We start from the raw sequence: 17,560 nt of genomic DNA on the forward strand, positions 1-17,560 counted from the left end.
GCACCCAGGCTGAGCGCTCTGGCTTCTGGGTATTGTCCATCAGGAGGGACGTCACCTGAGCCATCCGTGACAGCTTACCCGGGAGACAGAGCCACCACTTTTATTGGATTCACAAATCGAAAATGACTTTTCTGATTTCAGCTAGAGGGTATGAAAAACTAGATTGTGTTTTATCTGAGTCTTAGACCTGTGAGAGATGAAGCGCTGTGACTCTGTGACCTGGGAGCCAGGAGCCCCGGGTCTGTCTACCTCTGGAGTCACACACATCACTGACCTGTGATTCAAGGTGTGGCACACGCCGACTCAGAGTCACAAGACCTCCTCTACTTGGCAGGTGTACTCATCACCAGAAGCCTTGATTCCCTCATCATTTAAAGTGGAGAAGTACAATAACCTGCCACCTGGAATTCACAGGACGGTCGTGGTTCACATGAGACAATATATATGAATATACCTAGTGACATCCGTACGGAGGCTGACAAACCCAGTGGCTGAAACAGAAGAACAACATGTCCTCAGCACCACGCTCCGTGTCTCCTTAGAGGCGCAGGGGTTTTATTTTAATGGCAAGAATGTTCTTGTGAAATCATTAAAAAAAAAAAAAAAAAAGGTACAGCAAAATTCTAACCACCTTTCTATTCTTCTTAACATACTTTCAAGCCAACAGTTCAAGTATAATTTTATCAAAGGGAAGATGTTCAAATGCTACCTCCTCCTCCCCTGAGTCACCCAAACCTCATGGTATCCCCACCCCACCCCACCCCACCCCCGTGGCAAGCGCACTGTGCACCCAGTTTCTCCCAGGGCTTCCCTTACTGTTAGAAGCTGCTCGTGGCTCCTTAAGGAGCAAAGGTAAAGAGTGCTCTGCGACGAACGTGTGCAGCTGAAGGGGATGCGAGAGGGCAGGGGCACTCATGGGCCGCCCACGCTACATGAGGTCTCTGCGGTATGGACCTCCTCTGCACCCAAGTGGGGGTGTGCACCCCTCTCGGAGACTTCCACAGTGACTAACAGAGATGTTAGTCATCTCCCTCATGTGTCAGGACAGGAAAGCACTGAGGACATATGAAAGCCATCTTGTCAAGCAGAACTCTGCCCGTGACCACACCACTTTCACCACATCTCTCTGCCTGCCACTCTTGTGATCCCCTTTTCAAGATCCCACAGCTCGGCAGACCACAGGCATCTCAGGTTCCCACTCTGTGCTGACCTCAAAGTGGCAAGTCCCTGGAGTGATTCTTACCTTTACCCAGCCCAGAACCTCTTCAACTAGACAACATTTGTCCCCCGCTAGCCTAGCCTCAGGGCCACCCTTTCCTAGGCACACCCGCTGACAGAGGTCTCCCCCGACCTCCAGCTCTTCCCGACTTCCCCTGGACTAGAAGCCCCCAGAAGGCGGGGAACACGTCTCACCACCTTATTCCTCAAAGAGCTTAAGATAATACATCGCAAGTTAACAGACCCTCAGGTACTTGTTCGGCTAGGATTCCTCAACTCTGTTTTCATCAGTCTGCTTCATTCCAGAATCTTTACTGCAAGACAATTCACAAGTCACAAAAAGTGAAACACAGGGCTCTGGGGGTTGCTTTGGGGCAACGACAGTTGTTTCTCTTCTTCCTTAGCACAGAGTCTACATTCCTCTGGTTGACCAGAGTTAGAATGCTGCCTTGAGTGAGCTCCACCCATGGAAATGCAAATAAAAGGGAAGGGTGCCTCTTGCAGGCCTGGCACACGAAACCTCTCAGGCTTGTTCCTCCATCCTCTGCTCTCCTTCCAGTCAATGAGGAACTGGATTCTCCAGGGCATCCTTAGAAGCCCTGTGTTCAAGATGGAAAGAATTCCAGCAGCCTGGGTCCTCGGATTACTGCTTCAAAGGGTGTCACTCCCCCCACTCACCAACACTTACACACACACATGCACACCCATGAACCTGGAACCACCTTGGACTGTCATGAGATTGAGAAACGAACTGTGATTGTCATTCACGTTTGGATCTGGTTGTTACTGCAGCCAAACCTACTCGAACCATTCCCAGGATTATTGGAAATTCATACCAAATAATTTTCTCTCTTCCCTTATCATTGCTAATCAGAATTTCTAACAAAAAGTCCTCTAAAACTGACAGGCTACAGACCTAAGTGGACAAGATGAAGATACTAAGCGCCTACAATTCCTGAAGGGAAAGACTGTTAAATAATTGCTTTAAAAAAAAAAAAATACCTGAAATCAAGGTAATTGTCTAGTACCAGGTACCTGAGCAGCCAGACGGCTCCTAACAAGAAGCACAGAGGGCAGTTCTGAGTCACCTAACCTCATCTGTGAGTTCCCCACAGCCTCCCGCTTCTCTGGGAGGGGCTCTGTGAAGACTCACAAGTGGACGCTTCCCCTCCTCGGTGTCCTATGGGGATGGCAGGTGCGCTGCAGTGTGGCTCCTTATTGCAAGGATCCAGGTACTCCACAGGTCAAATTGCAACCTGTGAGACCAAAGGGCCCAATTTCACCAGTTAATGTATCACTTCCCAACTTCAGCACTGCAGACAGAACACACTCAAACCAGGAAGCGCTTTGCAATAATAAAACCAACCTGTCGGTTCCTGAGATACTTCTAACAATTTTCTGTAAAACTATGTATTTAATATGCCTCATATGCAAATTATATTGCTACAGTGTATTTTACTGTTCGTATACTACCTTCAACTGTGTGTGTGTGTGTGTGTGTGTGTGAACTCGACTTCCACTGTTGAACTGGAAGCTCAGTTGTCTGACGGGAGACAGAAGCCAGGGACTCACTCAGCCCAGCACTGGACTCATGCCGCTTCATGCATAACTGGCGATCAAACAAACAAACAAATGCACAACCACAGCGCTCCCCTGCTTCCCTCCATAGAAGTTGGGTTCCTCCTTGGCTTTGAAACCCTTTCTACACTACTGGGGTGCCTGGGGGGCTCAGTCAGTTAAGCGTCTGCCTTCAACTCAGGTCATGATCCCAGGGTCCTGGGATGGAGCCCTGCATCCGGCTCCGCACTCAGTGGGGACCCTGCTTCTCTCCCTCCCTCTGCCTGCCGCTCACCTTGCTTGTACTCTGTCAAATAAATATACAAAATTTTTTAAAAAAAATAAGAAACAAAGAAACAAAGAAAAAAACCCTGCACTACCTTACAGCTCCCAAGGGCTTCATAGCTCCGGAAGTATTCTCACTGGAACCTCACACCATCCTACAAGTGTGCCAGGCTTTTAGCGGGGCTCAGAGAAGGCTTGCTTCAAGTCACGACACAGCTTGTGGGCAACGGCACTGAGCTCTTCTGACTCCCCAAGGGAAGTGTTCTTTCTCCTGTTAACAGTCTGCTTTCCATATCCAGGAAGCTTTAAAGCAGCCTCTGGAAACCTCCAGTTTCATTTCTAGGTCACTTTTTTTTTCCATCATTGTGAAATGTCCTAACTGAAGATGTAATAAAATAACATGAAATTATTTAGGAAACGCAACTTCAAGGAAAATAATCACTAACTACAGTAAGCTCAAAACAGAAAAACTTCAAACTGTCACGTTCCCCATTACCACTGCAAGAAATAAACATGGAAAGAAAACACTGTGGTCCTAGCTCTCATGAGAGAGAGCTCCCATCCCACATCCTGCTTCTCTATAAACCCCAAAGGCCTAGGCTGGCAGGCCTGATCTTCCCCGGATCCTCTCACACCCTATGAACCCCTGCCCCCACCGAAGAGATAGCATCACTTATCACACACAGCACACAGGGACGACTGCAGGTTTCTCACAAGGATAAGGAGGAATGGTGAAAAGGAAGGAAAAACAAGAAAATGAGGGTTACTTATGGACCAGAGTATATTTTCATATATTTGAAAGGCTTTTCCTACTGTCAATCCATTACACAGCCACTTGTAAGTTGTGCTATATCCCAGACTCATTACAAACACCACGAGGGCTTGCTCTCTCTCGGTTTCTCGTGAACATACGAAACAGAAACAATTTTTGTCTGCTCATAAGGCAGTAAGCAAACAAACACAAGCCACCATACATCAGGCAAAGTGAGTGCTGCACAAATGCACACATGAAATGCTATGAGAGTAAAGGGACCAGAGTAGGGACGTTGAAAAAGGCTTTATGTGGGGCTAGATCTGGTGGCTCAGTGGGTTAAGCGTCTGCCTTTGGCTCAGGTCATGATCTCAGGGTCCTGGGATAGAGCCCAATGTCAGGCTCCCTGCTCAGCAGGGGAGTCTGCTTCTCCCTCTCCTTTTGTTCATGCTCTCTCTCTCTCTCTCTCTCTTTTTTTTTTTTTTTTTAAAGGCTTTATGAAGAGTTCAGCTTCGGAAGACAAGTAGGATGCAGTAAGGCAAAAGAAACACTATGTGCGAAACAGAGAAATAGCACAGCATCGGTGTAGTGGGAAGTCGAATTTTATGAGAACAAGAGGTTCACAGATGGGGGACGAGGCTGGAAAAGGAATTTGGAGGCACAGATTGTAACGGTCCTTAAATATAGCGCTGAAGAAATTGTGGGCTTTCTCGTGTAGGCGATTCGGGGGATCATGTAGCCTGCCAGCAGGGCCACCATACAGTCAAATTCACACTCTACAACAGTAACCCTGGGAGCTCGGTAGAAGATGGGTGGACACAGAGACTGCCAGGAAAATACGACAGGAAGTCACTTCCCTAACCGACACAAGGGTTGGGAAAGGCCTGAGAGCAGCAGCAGAAACAGGGAGAGGGAATGGGAAGTTCAACATATCTTTTTCGACAAGACTGAAAAGATGAGGGAGAAGGAGGGACAAAGGTAACTAACATTTTTATCTGGAGCCCAGAGGTCGCGTCATTAACCACGTTAAGGAGTAACGAGAGCCAGTGTTTTTGTTTTACTTGCTTTTTCCTGGAAGGGGAAGGGGAAAGTTTCCCCGTTTTGAACACAGCTGTTTGTCTTGCTTTGTTTTAAAGTTATCTGCGAGATGCCGGGCTAAGCTCCAGGAAGAACTTTGAAATAGGAGATGGGTCCTCAAAAGGCATGTGAGTGACACTGAAGCGTGAAGATGGAGAGATGCTGTAATGAGAGACAAATTCCTAGTAGGAATAAGTGGTTTGCAAGCCAGAAGGGCAAAACAGAATCCAACCCAGTTTTCAAATAAATCCACCTACGAAGGATAGTGGGATGTGATAGGCAAGAGAAAAGAGGATGGCAACAACAGTGAACCTACAGTCCTAGGACCGATACCATTAGTGTTCACACACTCACGGATCACAGGACACGCCAAGGCTCATGACACGGATGACCGCAGGCGAGTGCTGTACACAACCACGAAACACAGCGTAAGAGAAAGGAGAGAAGATGGCCACGGAGCAAGTCACGCTGCCAAAACCGACTGCATGAGAAATGAGACGCTAACCAGCAGACCACAAATTCCAAACGCCGGCACAAAAGAAATGGGCGGCCCAACTGGGGAACCTACTAACGGTAAGGATTCCTTCCCTCTACACCAAGCTTTTGCTCGAGAAAAAAACCACAAGAAGGGCCACAGTCACGTTCGTACACGTTAGCATCCAGTTATCTAAAGGGGGACACGGAAGAGGCAGCACTGCATCGGGGGTAAGTAATAAAATAGTCTCATCATGCATCCATGTGTCCCCATTTCGTTTTTTAAAACAGGGACACTGGAGACACAAGGCAAGACACAGTGGGGATGGTCTGTAATGAGGATGGGGCTGTGGGGGGCGCTTAGCAGCAAAAAATATGAAGTTACTGGATGCCTGCATTTCCATTTGCACCAAACCAACAGCTGCGGGAAGAGCAATGCTGGGCCTGTTTGAAAACTCTGTGCATTTCAAAAGACTTTCATGCCTACCTTTTGCTGAAGTGGAAAAGACAGATTGGAACGAGAACTGTGGCAAAGCTAACCCCTGGACCCCGTCCTGTCCCCAGTGACAACCCGTATTACTCAGTAAATGCACCAAATTCAATCTGCCCGTTAGTAAAACGGACTTGTTTTTCTGGGTCCATACCTGGCGTCTTCTTTCATTTGACCTCCCTTAGTTTATGTGAGCACAGAGGCAGCCCTCACCTCACCCCCAGAGCCCGCAGACACCAACTGGGGCCACCATTCTTTGCGCCAGAAGATTTTAGGACCCTACAGCTGCACGGGAAAATCTAACTTCTTGATGCACCAACATCCCCCCACCTGTAAAGATGCCTCGCAGGCTTGCTTTTTGCAGGGTTGGATCATTAAAACGCAGAGCTGCAAGCGACACCGAATGCAAAGCCTAACTGTCTGCAGGCCTGGCAAGCATAGCAACTTTGGGACGGAAGGCACCGGGAAGTCTGCAGGACCAGCACCCAGAAGGATCAGGCTAGGGATTCAGCACTTGCTCTAATCTCTCCCATCACCCCTGCACGGTCCACACGACAAGCCGGAGGCCTTCCCGCACCGCCCTAATTTAGTTGATATTCAGAGAAAAAGGGGGATTCGGGTAAGGGAGCCTGCAAATAAAAAAGAGTGGCGAGAGGACAGCATCAAATGACTCGCCCAAGGTCAAAGCAGGAGGGTTGCAAAGGGGCCGCCGGTGGGCCGGCTCCCGAGGCCGCGTCTCCCGTGCCTCGTTCTGCAACGACCGGGGGTGGGGGGCGAGCAGCTTCGCGGCCCCGGGGCGTAGGGCGCGGGCTGGGGCGCCCCTCGCCGTCCTGCGCGCAAGCCCCGCCGAGCCCTGCAGCCCTGCAGCCCGCCGCTCCCGGGCTCCCGCACGGCCGCGCTCCGCCCGGACCCCCTCCCCCTCCCCCGCCCCGCTCGGGACCCCGGCGCCTAAGTGTGCACACGGCAGGGCCCCGCCCGCGCTCCCGCCCCGCCCCGCCCGCGGCCTCACGCACTAGGGCGCTCCGGACCGGGGCTCCCGCCGCCGCCGCCGCCGCCGCCGCCACCGCCGCCGCAGGGCCCGGGCCGCCCGGCCTCCCAGCCCCAGCGCCCCCAGGGCAGCGCCAGCCCGAGCAGGCCGCCGACTTCCTCCGCCAGCCCCGCCCCGGCCGCAGCCCCGGGAAGAGCCCGCCGCCGGGGCCTGACGGACCGCCCGCGCGTCCAATCGGAGCGGCAGGCGGAGGGGGCGTGCTGACGGACGGCCGCGGCGGCCAATAGGAACGCGCCTCCCCAGGGGGCGCGGCGGCCGCCGAAGGCCCCGCCCCGTCCGCGCTTCCGCCGGGGCCGAGGCGGCGAGGGAAACTTTCCCAGAGTTCCTCCGAGCTCCCGAGCCCCGGGGGCGGGGGCGGGGCGCACCTGCTGCACCCCCGGTCCGCGCGGCGGGGCTCAGGGGCGCGCCCCCGGGGCGGCGGCCGTGGCGGCGCCCGGGGACCCGCGGCGGCTGCACCGGCTGGTGCAGGCAGGCCGGCTGAGCGCCCTGCGGGAGGAGCTGCGCGCGGGCGGCCCGGGGCGCGCCGGGGACCCCCTGCTGCACTGCGCCGCCCGCCACGGGCACCGGGACGTGCTGGCCTACCTGGTGGAGACCTGGGACCTGGACGTGGAGGCCGCCGACCGCGACTACAAGCGGCCTCTGCACGAGGCTGCGGCGCAGGGCCACCGGGACTGCGTGCGGTACCTGCTGGGCCGGGGCGCGGCGGTGGACTGCCTGAAGAGGGCCGACTGGTAGGTGGCCGGGGTTGCCCCACAGACCACCCCGCTGCGCGCCCCGCTCCTCCGCAGAGCCCCGGATTCCGTGCACCTTGCCCGCCTCGGCACCGCAGCTCGGAGCCTCCCCTGCAGGAGCCTCCCCTGCAGGACGGAGTACGTCCTGCAAACCCTCTTGCGGGGGGGGGGGGGGGGGGTGTCTCCATTTCCCATTAAGGAACCGGTAGGGAATGCGATCAGACGATGGATTTTCTGTATTAAGTACAGCTTGAGCCCCGCTGGGCTAAAGGGCGTTGTTTGAACAGGTTGTTTCGGGATCGAGGTTCACAGAAGGTTGCAAAGCAGCGTCCAGGGATCCCCCCCCCCCCCGCGCCCAGGCTCCCCCTAAATTACCACCTTACAGAGCTACCGCACAACACCAAGGCTGAGGAGCTGACATTGCTGCAGTGCGTGCGCTTGTTCAGGATTTCACCGCCTATGTGGACACTTGAGCTCAGTGAGTGATGATGCCCCATGTGGTTTTATCACATGGGCAGACGTGCAGAAGCACCTCCACAGACAAGATGCTCGCCCGTAGGATCACACAAACCAACTGCGTTTTGTGAGATCGACCTGGTTTCCAGTACTCACTTCCGGGGGGCCTCCTAAGGGTCACGAGCATCCTAAGATTCATGACATAATGAAGTTCCTGCCTGCAACGGACACCTGATCTGATAGAAATGAATCACAGCAGGTAGACTTACATTTTAAATAAAGCGCATCTTGCCCACCAGGTTGGGGGAGTCGGCGTGGGCATGTTTTGAGGGCTGCACGTTGGCTATGACTTAGCACAAGACTGATTTTCTTCTGCTGCTGGACCATTCCAAGAGACACATTACCCCATTCATGTATCACAGTAATTCTATGGATAGGGAACTGACCTCTTCCCCCCGCCCCCCCCCCCCAAAAACATGAAGCAGACAAAGTTCATCTGAATATGTATTTGGGAGGTATAATTGCAATGAGACTTTTTTGCCCATCCTCACCTTTCTGGCTTTCTTCAATACCTTCCTTGCTTTTCCAATCATCCTGCCTTGTTCAAGATTTATTCCCGCCATGAAGTCCTTCTGGAAGTTTCCAGCCTTCATTTATCTGGGTTTCTCCCTTTTAATTTCTCATTCACTTTCATTATTATATCCCACCCCACCCCCCAGAAGTGTTGGTTAATTAATTCTTATCATGGCAATCTTAGAAGATAGATCCTAGATGCGGCCTTCCAGGTCACCTAGGTATAGTGAGTTCCAGCCGTGTGCCAGACTTGGGTCTGAAACCCAGGAATCAGGAGGTAGATTAGACCTGACCTTGCTTTCCCGGGAGTTATGTCTCCCTCATTTTGCAGATGAGAAACCAGAAGCTCATGAAATTGAAATGACTCATCAAGGATCATATATGAGAAGGATAGAGCCACCTCCCTTGATATTAGCGTAGTTTATTCCCATAATTGTGGACACAAGCCAACTAAGAAACTTACTGTAATCACACTGTTTCATTCGTGTTGCCAACGTGTGCTCCTCATGGCTAGGCAGTGTGTCAGATGTTCTGTTTAGCCCTTTTTCAGCACAATTAATAAACGATTACTGTTTGAAATGAATGGGATAAGTCTTACACAAATATTCAAGACAAACTATGGTTTTAACTGTGTCTCACTTCAGTCCCATACTCTCAACTATTCTCCAGAAGCAAGTTTTGCCTCCTCGGCATTCCCCTCCACACATGCCTACATCCTAGTCACTCTCCTTTTCTTATTCCTCCCAGTGCCTCACTGGAGGGGGTGGGGGACAGAGAAGTTGTTAAAGCAGTTTTCCTGCTTCCCAGACCCCTGAGTCCTCTAGGTGTTCCGTCTCTGCCAAAGACATGGGGTTTTCTGAAGACCTGACCACACGCTTGTAATGTCTCAGCTGCCCTTCCGTCTGACAGTTGTTCTGATTGGCTTTAGGACTCCTTTGATGATGGCTTGCACAAGGAAGAATCTGGAGGTGATCCAGGACCTCGTGGAACATGGCGCCAACCCACTTCTGAAGAACAAAGACGGCTGGAACAGTCTCCACATTGCCAGTCGAGAGGGTGACCCTCTGATCCTCCAGTACTTGCTCACAGTTTGCCCTGCTGCCTGGAAGACAGAGAGCAAAATCGGGAGAACCCCTCTGCACACGGCAGGTATGGCCAGGAGCTCTGCAGGGACGTGTAGCCCGCCCATCTGACCCCGCAGAATGCCTTCTAGTTAGAGTCTAGTAAGAACAGCTTTAGGGTATTTCAGCATATAGTTTGTTTCTAAAACTAATGGAAGTTGGTACGTGTTCTTCTTTCTCGTATTCACTCATTTTCACGGGTATCTGTCCTGTCCTCCCCAGTTTGTTAGAAAGCTGGTTCTGTTCCTCACTGTCTTTGACCTTAGGCAAGGGACACAAACTGTTAAGCAAATCCTCATCAGCAAAATAATGACGGTAATGATGCCCATATCATTATGGTTGTTGTAGAGGTTGTAGAGATTGAGGAACACGATGTATTTAAATCGCTTGGCACAGTGTTTGACATACAGTGAGCACAGAACAACTGGGTGCAGCTATTTTCAGGATCACTTTTATGTTACTGTTATACACAGGAAAAAAAGATGATATGTCCACGTAGCCTCAACAATACCACAGTGCTAAGCCATTTAAATAAATATAGGTACTTATAATTAAGTACCTGTGCCTGAGTGCCTTTGACTTATCTAGTGATAATGCAGTGGACTACAACTGAGTAATTATCCTTAAATCTGAATCGTCTATTTGTAGATTATTTTAAATGAGTGAAAAGCAAAAAGTGCTGTGATGTAAGACAACACAGATATTAAAGACCTCAAGAGTCCAGATCAAGAAATTTTTTTAAAATGACCTTTAGCCTTCTGGATGATTCATTGAATTAGGATACAGGGCCTTAGTTTCTCAAAACGTCAATACCTGTGACATGATTCAGTTTAGGAAATATGCATACAATTATTACAGGTACTGAGAGCAGCTAGGAACCAAGGACTTCTTTTTAAAACTTGACGAGTGGTAGAAAAACTTTCCTCTGCTTTGAATTGTTTGCCTAGCTCCCCTAGAAACCATCAGCACCTAGCCATTCCCAGAAAATAGTGGAGAACAGAGAGCTGAAATCTTTATTGAGTGTCATTCTCTTTAGTAGGAGAATTACATTCCTGCCCACTTTGTCATGGATCATTATTAATATGTTTTGCATTTCCTGGGCAAAACCTGGCCAGCCCTAAGGATTTGCAGCACAAGAATGAAGAGAAAGTTTAGGACTGAGAATTTGCCATGGAAGTGCTCACAAAGACCAGATAATCGAGTGTTGGCTAAGTGCCTATTAAGTGAAAAGTGAAAACATCATCGTTACCACTTATCCAGCTAAATTTTTATTTTTCTAGGATGGTAACAGTGTCCCTAATTTAATTGCCACCTCCCGTAAGCTCTAGCTAAAGGATGGGGAAGAGAGAAGAGGAAAGAAGAGTTTTATACCTGCACTAAAAAGCTCTCTCAATTGTCTTCTCCCAGCAATGCATGGCTGTTTAGAGGCAGTAAAGGTGCTTCTACAGAGGTAAGAACAAAAGAGCAAATGGAGGAAAAGATTCACTAATTGTGACAGTATCGATGCTATAGAAAAAGCTCAGAAAAAACTGCTTAGAAAGAAACCAAAGTACCAAAAGAGAAATGAAGAAAGGACATAGCTCAAAGAGTATAAAACAAAAATCACTAAGTAACATGAGAGAGAAAAAAAACCACCCGTGTTATCTGTTCATTCAGCAAGCATTCATATATTCAGTGTGTCAGCACTCACTAAGCGTTGTAGCAGATGCACGGGCTACAACAGAAGCCCGCCAGCTTGGGTCCCCTCCTGGAACTCACAGCCTGGCAGACAGGACTCACTGTTCACATCCTGCGAGTCTGAGGAGTCCAAGGAATTGCAGGATCCCCCCAGGAACACATGCCAGGAAGACCCAACTTGATGGGGAGTGAGGCATCTTGGCCCCTAAGATACTCGAGCTAGGACATGAATGAGGCTGAAAGCAGGAGGCGGGGCAGCATTCCAGACAGAGGTAACAGCCCCCAGGAATGCTCAGAGCCAGGAGAAAGCAGGGTGCTTGGTAAAGTGAAAAGTTGAGTGCGTGCTGGAGCCTTAGAAGTGATGGGGAGAACAGTGTGCAATGAGGAAGGCCAGACTTAGGGAGGACACTGAACTATGTGAGGACTTCAAGTTTTCTTCTTAGGTTATCAGATGCCATTGAAGGGTTTTAGGCAGAGCGGAAGGTGGACAGTACTAAGAAACTTGCATTTTTCAGAGATCCTCTGGTTGGAAAATAGCGGATGGATTGGGGTAGGGGGGCAGCAGGGGTGAGTGCCGTGAACACTAGGAGGCCGTTGCAGTTAAACAAGAAAGAAAGAACGATAGTTGGACTAAAACGCTGCTGGTAGGGGTGAAGAGGAGCACTTGGAGATACTTAAGTGGAATCAATAGACCTAGGTGAATAATTTGAACAAGAGAATGAGGGAGGAGAATCAAGGATGACAGGTTTCTTGCTGAAACAACTGGTGATGGTGACGGTGCCATTTACTGAGACAGAGAACACTGGTGGAGGAGCAGCTTTGCCAGGAAGACGATAATTTCACTTTGGGACGTGCTGAGTTGCTTGTACCTGGGAGGCATCCGAGCAGAGCTGTCGAGTGGCCAACTACAGACACAGATCTGAAGCCTACAGGAAGGGGTGTGAGCTGAGAAACAAACATGGGCATCATCGACATAGTAATGATGCCTGAATTCATGAGCGTGGGAGAGATTACCTGAGCAGATACTGAATAGTAAGGGGAGAATAGGGCTCTAGGCAGCGCTGCGAGGGAGCAAAGGCCCATCTGTAGATGAGGAGAGAAGAGAGGGCTCTGTGAGGTCGTGTCAAAGCTGTAATTTGAAGTGAAGAAGGGAGAACCAGTGTTCCAAGCAGAGGGGATCAGCAAAGAGCTGGACAGCTGCAGGAGAAGATCATGAGCCAGAGGAGGGTAGGACACGCAGGACCATAATGGAGTAGAGGGAGGGCCAAGGAGGTAGGACGGATGGGACCCCGAAGGGAAGGACAGGAGACAAGACAAACGTTGGCCGGGAAGGAACAGAAGAAGGCAGATGAGGTAGGAGGCAGACAGGAAGACGGGAGGGACAGAAGCAGACAGGATAATGGGAAGAGGAGGAGTGATAGAAGGAGGGAGATCCAACCTTAGGAGGAGAGGAGAACCAGGAAGACGCCAGGAACGGAAGGAGGTCACACCGGAGGCTGAATTAGGAAAAAGGACAGGAACAGAAGGATAGGACAGCAAAGCTAGTGGGAAAAGAAAAAGGCAGGATGGAGATGGAAGTGGGCAGGTGGATGGGAGGCCTGAGAAGCAGGTGGGAGGGGCAGGCCCGGGAAGGCGGCGGGTGGCCCCGGGGGAGGCAGGGAAGTGAGGAGATAGCACGTTCTCCTGACGCCCGGGTCCTGAGGGTTTACGTTTCCCCTCTGGGTGGGAGATAGAGGCTTGGAGCAGGAGTGGTCCTACCTACCCAGGGTGCCTGAGGGAGAGTAGTCTCGTGGAATTGAGATTTTTGGTAACGGGCTGGTGACGGGGGAGAGATGGGAGTGAGGAAGGGTTTAGGGGACAAGGACCCCATCAGACCTGCTGCTCTGGGTTGGTGCCGCAGGTGCCAGTACGAAGCCGACTGCAGAGACAGGTGCGGCTGCACACCCTTCATGGACGCCGTTCAGTGCGGCCACGTCGACGTAGCCAGGCTGCTGCTCAAGCAACACAAGGTATAGGGTCTCAGGCCAGGGAGCACATCCAATCCTAGGTTTGAATCCCAGCCCCACCTCAATGCCGAATGCGGTCAGTGTCGCAGTGGGCGAGGGGGAGGCAGACGTCCTTGTTCAGGTGTGGGGGACCCTGCGAGGAGCAGTTGGAGGAGGAGAATCCAGACGGCTGACTGCCACTGAGGGTGCCGTGCTTGACCAGAGAGCCCTGGAAGTCTGAGGCACGTAGCCCAGCTCCGTGCTCCTCACTTGGGGCCTCCTGTCCCCCCCCACCCACCCGCAGGCTTGCTGGGCCGCGCGGGACGCCCTGGGCGCTCAGGCCATCCACAAGGCGGCCGTCACCGGGCAGGACCAGGCTCTCCGCTTCCTGGTCTCGGAGCTGGGTGCTGACGTGGACGCAAGGACAGAGCCCACCCGCCTGGCACCGCTGCATTTCGCTGCTAAGGTTGGTCTCTCTATCACCACAGGGACAAGCCTGGGATGTGGTCATGGTCCTGGAACCTGGGTCCCCTCAATGGAGACCTGCCTTGATCCTTATGATGCCTGCGCATTAGTTCCTGCCAGCCTTTATTCCATGTTCAGGAATAATGTTGTTTGCAATCATAAGAACCCCCCATGTGGAGTCCTGCTGCCTTGTCCTTACACTGGATTCCAGAAGTTACCGTGTGAGTGGCAGAGGCTTTCCACGTACAAGCCACTGCAGGCCTGCAGAAGGTGCTCACCAGAAAGTCGCTGCTTACTCCCCTGTTTGAGGCGTTAGGAGTATTTTGCAGGTTATCTTCAGCCTCACTGGCTACCTGCCTCCACTGGCTTTTCCAGCAGCAGCAGGAATAATTGTTTCCTTGTGAAGGGGCTCTGCTGCCTGCCTCCCCCAGGAAGGCAGTGGAGAGAGGAGGGTGGCCGAGGCCATGGCGCTGATGGATGGGACTTGGAGCCGCGATCCTGCCTGGCTCCATACTTGAGGAGCAGCCAGCTGGCCAGGGAGCCTGTCAGGTGCTTGGTGAACAGTGACACACACTGTGATGAGCGTCCAGGACAGGTCACCATCTCCCACTGTGTATCTTTGCTCTGAAGTTCCAGCAAAGACATATTTGCTGGGAGAGATTCTGGAACTGTGTGTTCCGTGTGAATCAGGACACATGCCCCAGACTGCAGTAGTAGGTAATTTGGCCTCCAGAGTAGATTCTCTGTTTTGATGACCAAATGTCACCAAAAGCCACATTTAGCATCAAACGGGCCCTCGAACCTTAGAGCCATGCGAGTTTTCCTCCAGGTGTGAAAATTCAGTGTTAGCATGAATATCTTAGAAAAAGTACCTGATGTGCACTAGTTTGCATTTAAAGGCTTGTCCTTGTCGTCACCTGGTAACATGTATTTCAACCCTCAGGAAGGACACGTGAGCACAATCCAGGTGCTCCTATCCTTGGGTGCCGACATCAACTCCAAAGACGAAAGGGACCGATCAGGTACGGCTTCGTGTCTCACACGCCTGGGCAGTTACTGGGCACGGATGCGCACAGTACACAATCCTTGATGTTAGAACCACTGGTTTTCATGCTATTGCTCTAGTAGCTCGACACCTTTCTTTGAAACAACATGTTTGCAGAGCTCTGGAAATGTGTCTGTGACCATGGCAATGGCGGGCCTGCCACTTGTCACCGCTGTTCTGACTACTTTGTACCACGATCAATCAGTCATGCTCACTCTTAGAAGCACTTTCTAAATCCACCTCACTGCCAGCTGCTCCACGTTCAGATTCTTCATAGGTCGTCTCTCTTTGGAGTGTATTTGAAAACTATAATCACTGGGACGCCCGCGGGGCTCAGTGGTTGAGCATCTGCCTTCAGCTCGGGTCGTGATCCCAGGGTCCCGGGATCGAGTCCCACATCATGCTCCCTGCATGGAGCCTGCTTCTCCCTCTGCCTGTGTCTCTCATGCATAAATAATCTTAAAAAAAAAAAAAAAAAGAAAAGAAAAGAAAACTGTAATTACTGTAAGTTTTTTTTAAAGATTTATTTCCAAGAGGTGGGTGGGGCAGAGGGAGAAGCAGACTCCCCACTGAGCAGGTAGCCCCATACAGGGCTCGAACCCAGGACGCCGGGATCATGACCTGAGCTGAAACTAACATTTAGATGCTTAACTGACAGAGCCACCCAGGCAGCCCTCTATAATTTTTTTAAACTTGAGGCCCAGGAAGATATCTTCAGAGCTAATTCTTCAGACTTGAGTTGAATAAGCCCTCCTATGAACCTTCTGTGCACCCACGGCCGCCTTGCAAGCTTCCCCGTGATGCTTAGAAACTCCTGCTGTGGCCACAAAGGATGGTCACCAAGTCCAGGACATAGGACTTTGTCCCCAGAACGCAAGATCCTAGGGCTAGCGGCACCAGGAATTTGAGTGCTAGTTTTCAAAGTGCTAGTTTTCTTCTTTTCATCTGGTTTCTGTGTACTTGCTTCATTGCTTTTGATAGAAATCTCTTAAATTCTCTAATTGGTTGCTATTTTTAAAACCATCTCGAACCCAGTCAGGTTAAAAGGGGAAATGCTCTGATCCCGTAGAGGCAAGAGCACAGGGCCAAATCAGGGAAGTATAAAATCCGCGTAATGGAAGGAGTCTTGTTATTGGGAGCAGCCACTGGCCAGGCAGGCATCACTGCAGGGTCCTGCTCCAAGTCCATGTGGCTCTGTCCCCACACAGCCCTGCACCTGGCCTGTGCGGGCCAGCACGCTGCCTGCGTGGAGCTCCTCCTGCAGTCCGGGCTGCACGACTCTCCCGACGACTCGGGCGCCCTGGCCAGGCAGCTCACCCACAGCGCGGACATCCTTCGGTGCTTCGACCACCATGCCACATCCTGAGGACGCACAACCACATGCACGGTGACCCGCTCCTGCTCCTTCCGTCGCTGGGGTCCCCAGCCTGCGGCCCCTCTCTGCCAAGACCCCAGGCCCTGAGGGCTCCAGGCTCTGTGACCCGCATGCGGGCAGATGGGAAGCACTTGGGGTCTTTCCATGATCCAGAGTCTGCCTCTCCTGCCCTTTACCTGAAATTGAGGGATGTTCATGAAGTCAGTGTCAGAGCCCTGAGAGAAGCATGTGATGCGCATAAACATAACAGAGAATGTGTTTTATGAGGAACGTTATGGGGAAAGGCAGTGGCAATACTGAACCATACAAGAGATTGCTGTTAGTTTGAGCTGCAAACACAACTGACCTGCTGCTTCCTTCCTTCTTGGGCTGCTTCTTGGCCGTTGCAGTGGTTTCACCTTGGGTTTTGTAGCCAGGAAGGAGAGGCCTGCACAAGCGTTTGCACGGAAATAATGGAAATATTTGTGCATTCTAAGCGCTACTAGTTAAGCCAGAACATTTTAATCTCAAGGTTATTTTTACTTAATGGTTCTGTGTTGGCTTCCTTCAGATAATAAACACATCTAAAAAATGCAGCTGAGATCTTTTCTAGACTTTTCTATCACCTCGGTCAAAAAAGGGACTTTGTTCTTAAAACCCACACATCCTGTTTCCTGTCCCAAGCCACCTGCCCACCAGAGCCCGTGGGCGTTGAGGATACTTGATGTCGTAACTCCAAAAATTCTGTAGCACTTTAGACAGATTGAAGGGAGGCTGCGTCCTCAGGCATTCAGCTTCTTTTCCTTTTTCCTTTTGGGGGGAAGGGATGAAGATCATTTTCTCTGAGTTGCAAAGAGTAATTAGTCCAGGTCAGTCCTAGGAAATCACACGCGTCCGGCACAGCCAGACTGGATCCTCCTGCTGGTCGTGAACCAGTCAGGACTTACTGCAGCCCTGCTGGGTCTGAGCGTCCTGCTGGGCCAGGGAAGGAGTAGGACTTCCCGGTTCTTTGTCATCCCGGGTGGCATGGGCTGCTTCCTAGTCCAAACCACCAGCACCCGCTGGTGCTGTCATCCTGGGATCTCGAAGTGGTACCTCTTGTAATGGGTACCTGTTGGAGCTTTGGTTCCTGCTGCTTTTGAAGAGATGCCCCTGTGTCACTGCCCCTTGGGTCTGAGGATGGTCCTGTTACCTGCGGGGGGACGGAAGGGCAGGTGTGGCACTGGCCGCCTCCCCTCTGTACACCCATGACG

The 17,560-nt window shown here is 51.4% G+C and overlaps 2 protein-coding genes and 1 long non-coding RNA gene across 5 annotated transcripts in view; 2 read left to right on the forward strand and 1 right to left on the reverse strand.

The window, feature by feature from the left end:
- Positions 1–6,967, reverse strand: part of FBH1 (F-box DNA helicase 1) — a 47,149-nt gene extending 40,182 nt beyond the window's left edge. For 2 of the 3 annotated variants that reach the window (XM_077897302.1, XM_077897301.1), the window contains exon 1: positions 6,866–6,967. In XM_077897302.1, the coding sequence (XP_077753428.1) occupies position 6,866 (1 nt within the window). In that variant the 5' untranslated portion in view covers positions 6,867–6,967. The remainder of the gene's footprint in view (positions 1–6,865) is intronic. The other variant, XM_077897303.1, reaches the window with a different exon arrangement.
- LOC144313892 (uncharacterized) lies at positions 4,580–6,519 on the forward strand. Its single transcript, XR_013379544.1, has 2 exons — positions 4,580–5,461; positions 5,654–6,519. It is a non-coding gene; the product is annotated as an uncharacterized LOC144313892 (long non-coding RNA).
- Positions 6,968–7,179: 212 nt separating the features above from the next.
- Positions 7,180–16,903, forward strand: ANKRD16 (ankyrin repeat domain 16; the record flags this gene model as incomplete). Its single annotated transcript, XM_077896488.1, has 7 exons — positions 7,180–7,631; positions 9,589–9,809; positions 11,189–11,231; positions 13,359–13,467; positions 13,748–13,909; positions 14,852–14,930; positions 16,162–16,903. Coding segments are annotated over 7 exons (1,224 nt in total), but the record flags the coding sequence as incomplete, so codon positions are not given.
- Between the last annotated feature and the right edge of the window lie 657 nt (positions 16,904–17,560).

This window comes from Canis aureus, chromosome 5 (genome assembly GCF_053574225.1).
Source record: "Canis aureus isolate CA01 chromosome 5, VMU_Caureus_v.1.0, whole genome shotgun sequence".
NCBI classification, from domain to species: domain Eukaryota; kingdom Metazoa; phylum Chordata; class Mammalia; order Carnivora; family Canidae; genus Canis; species Canis aureus.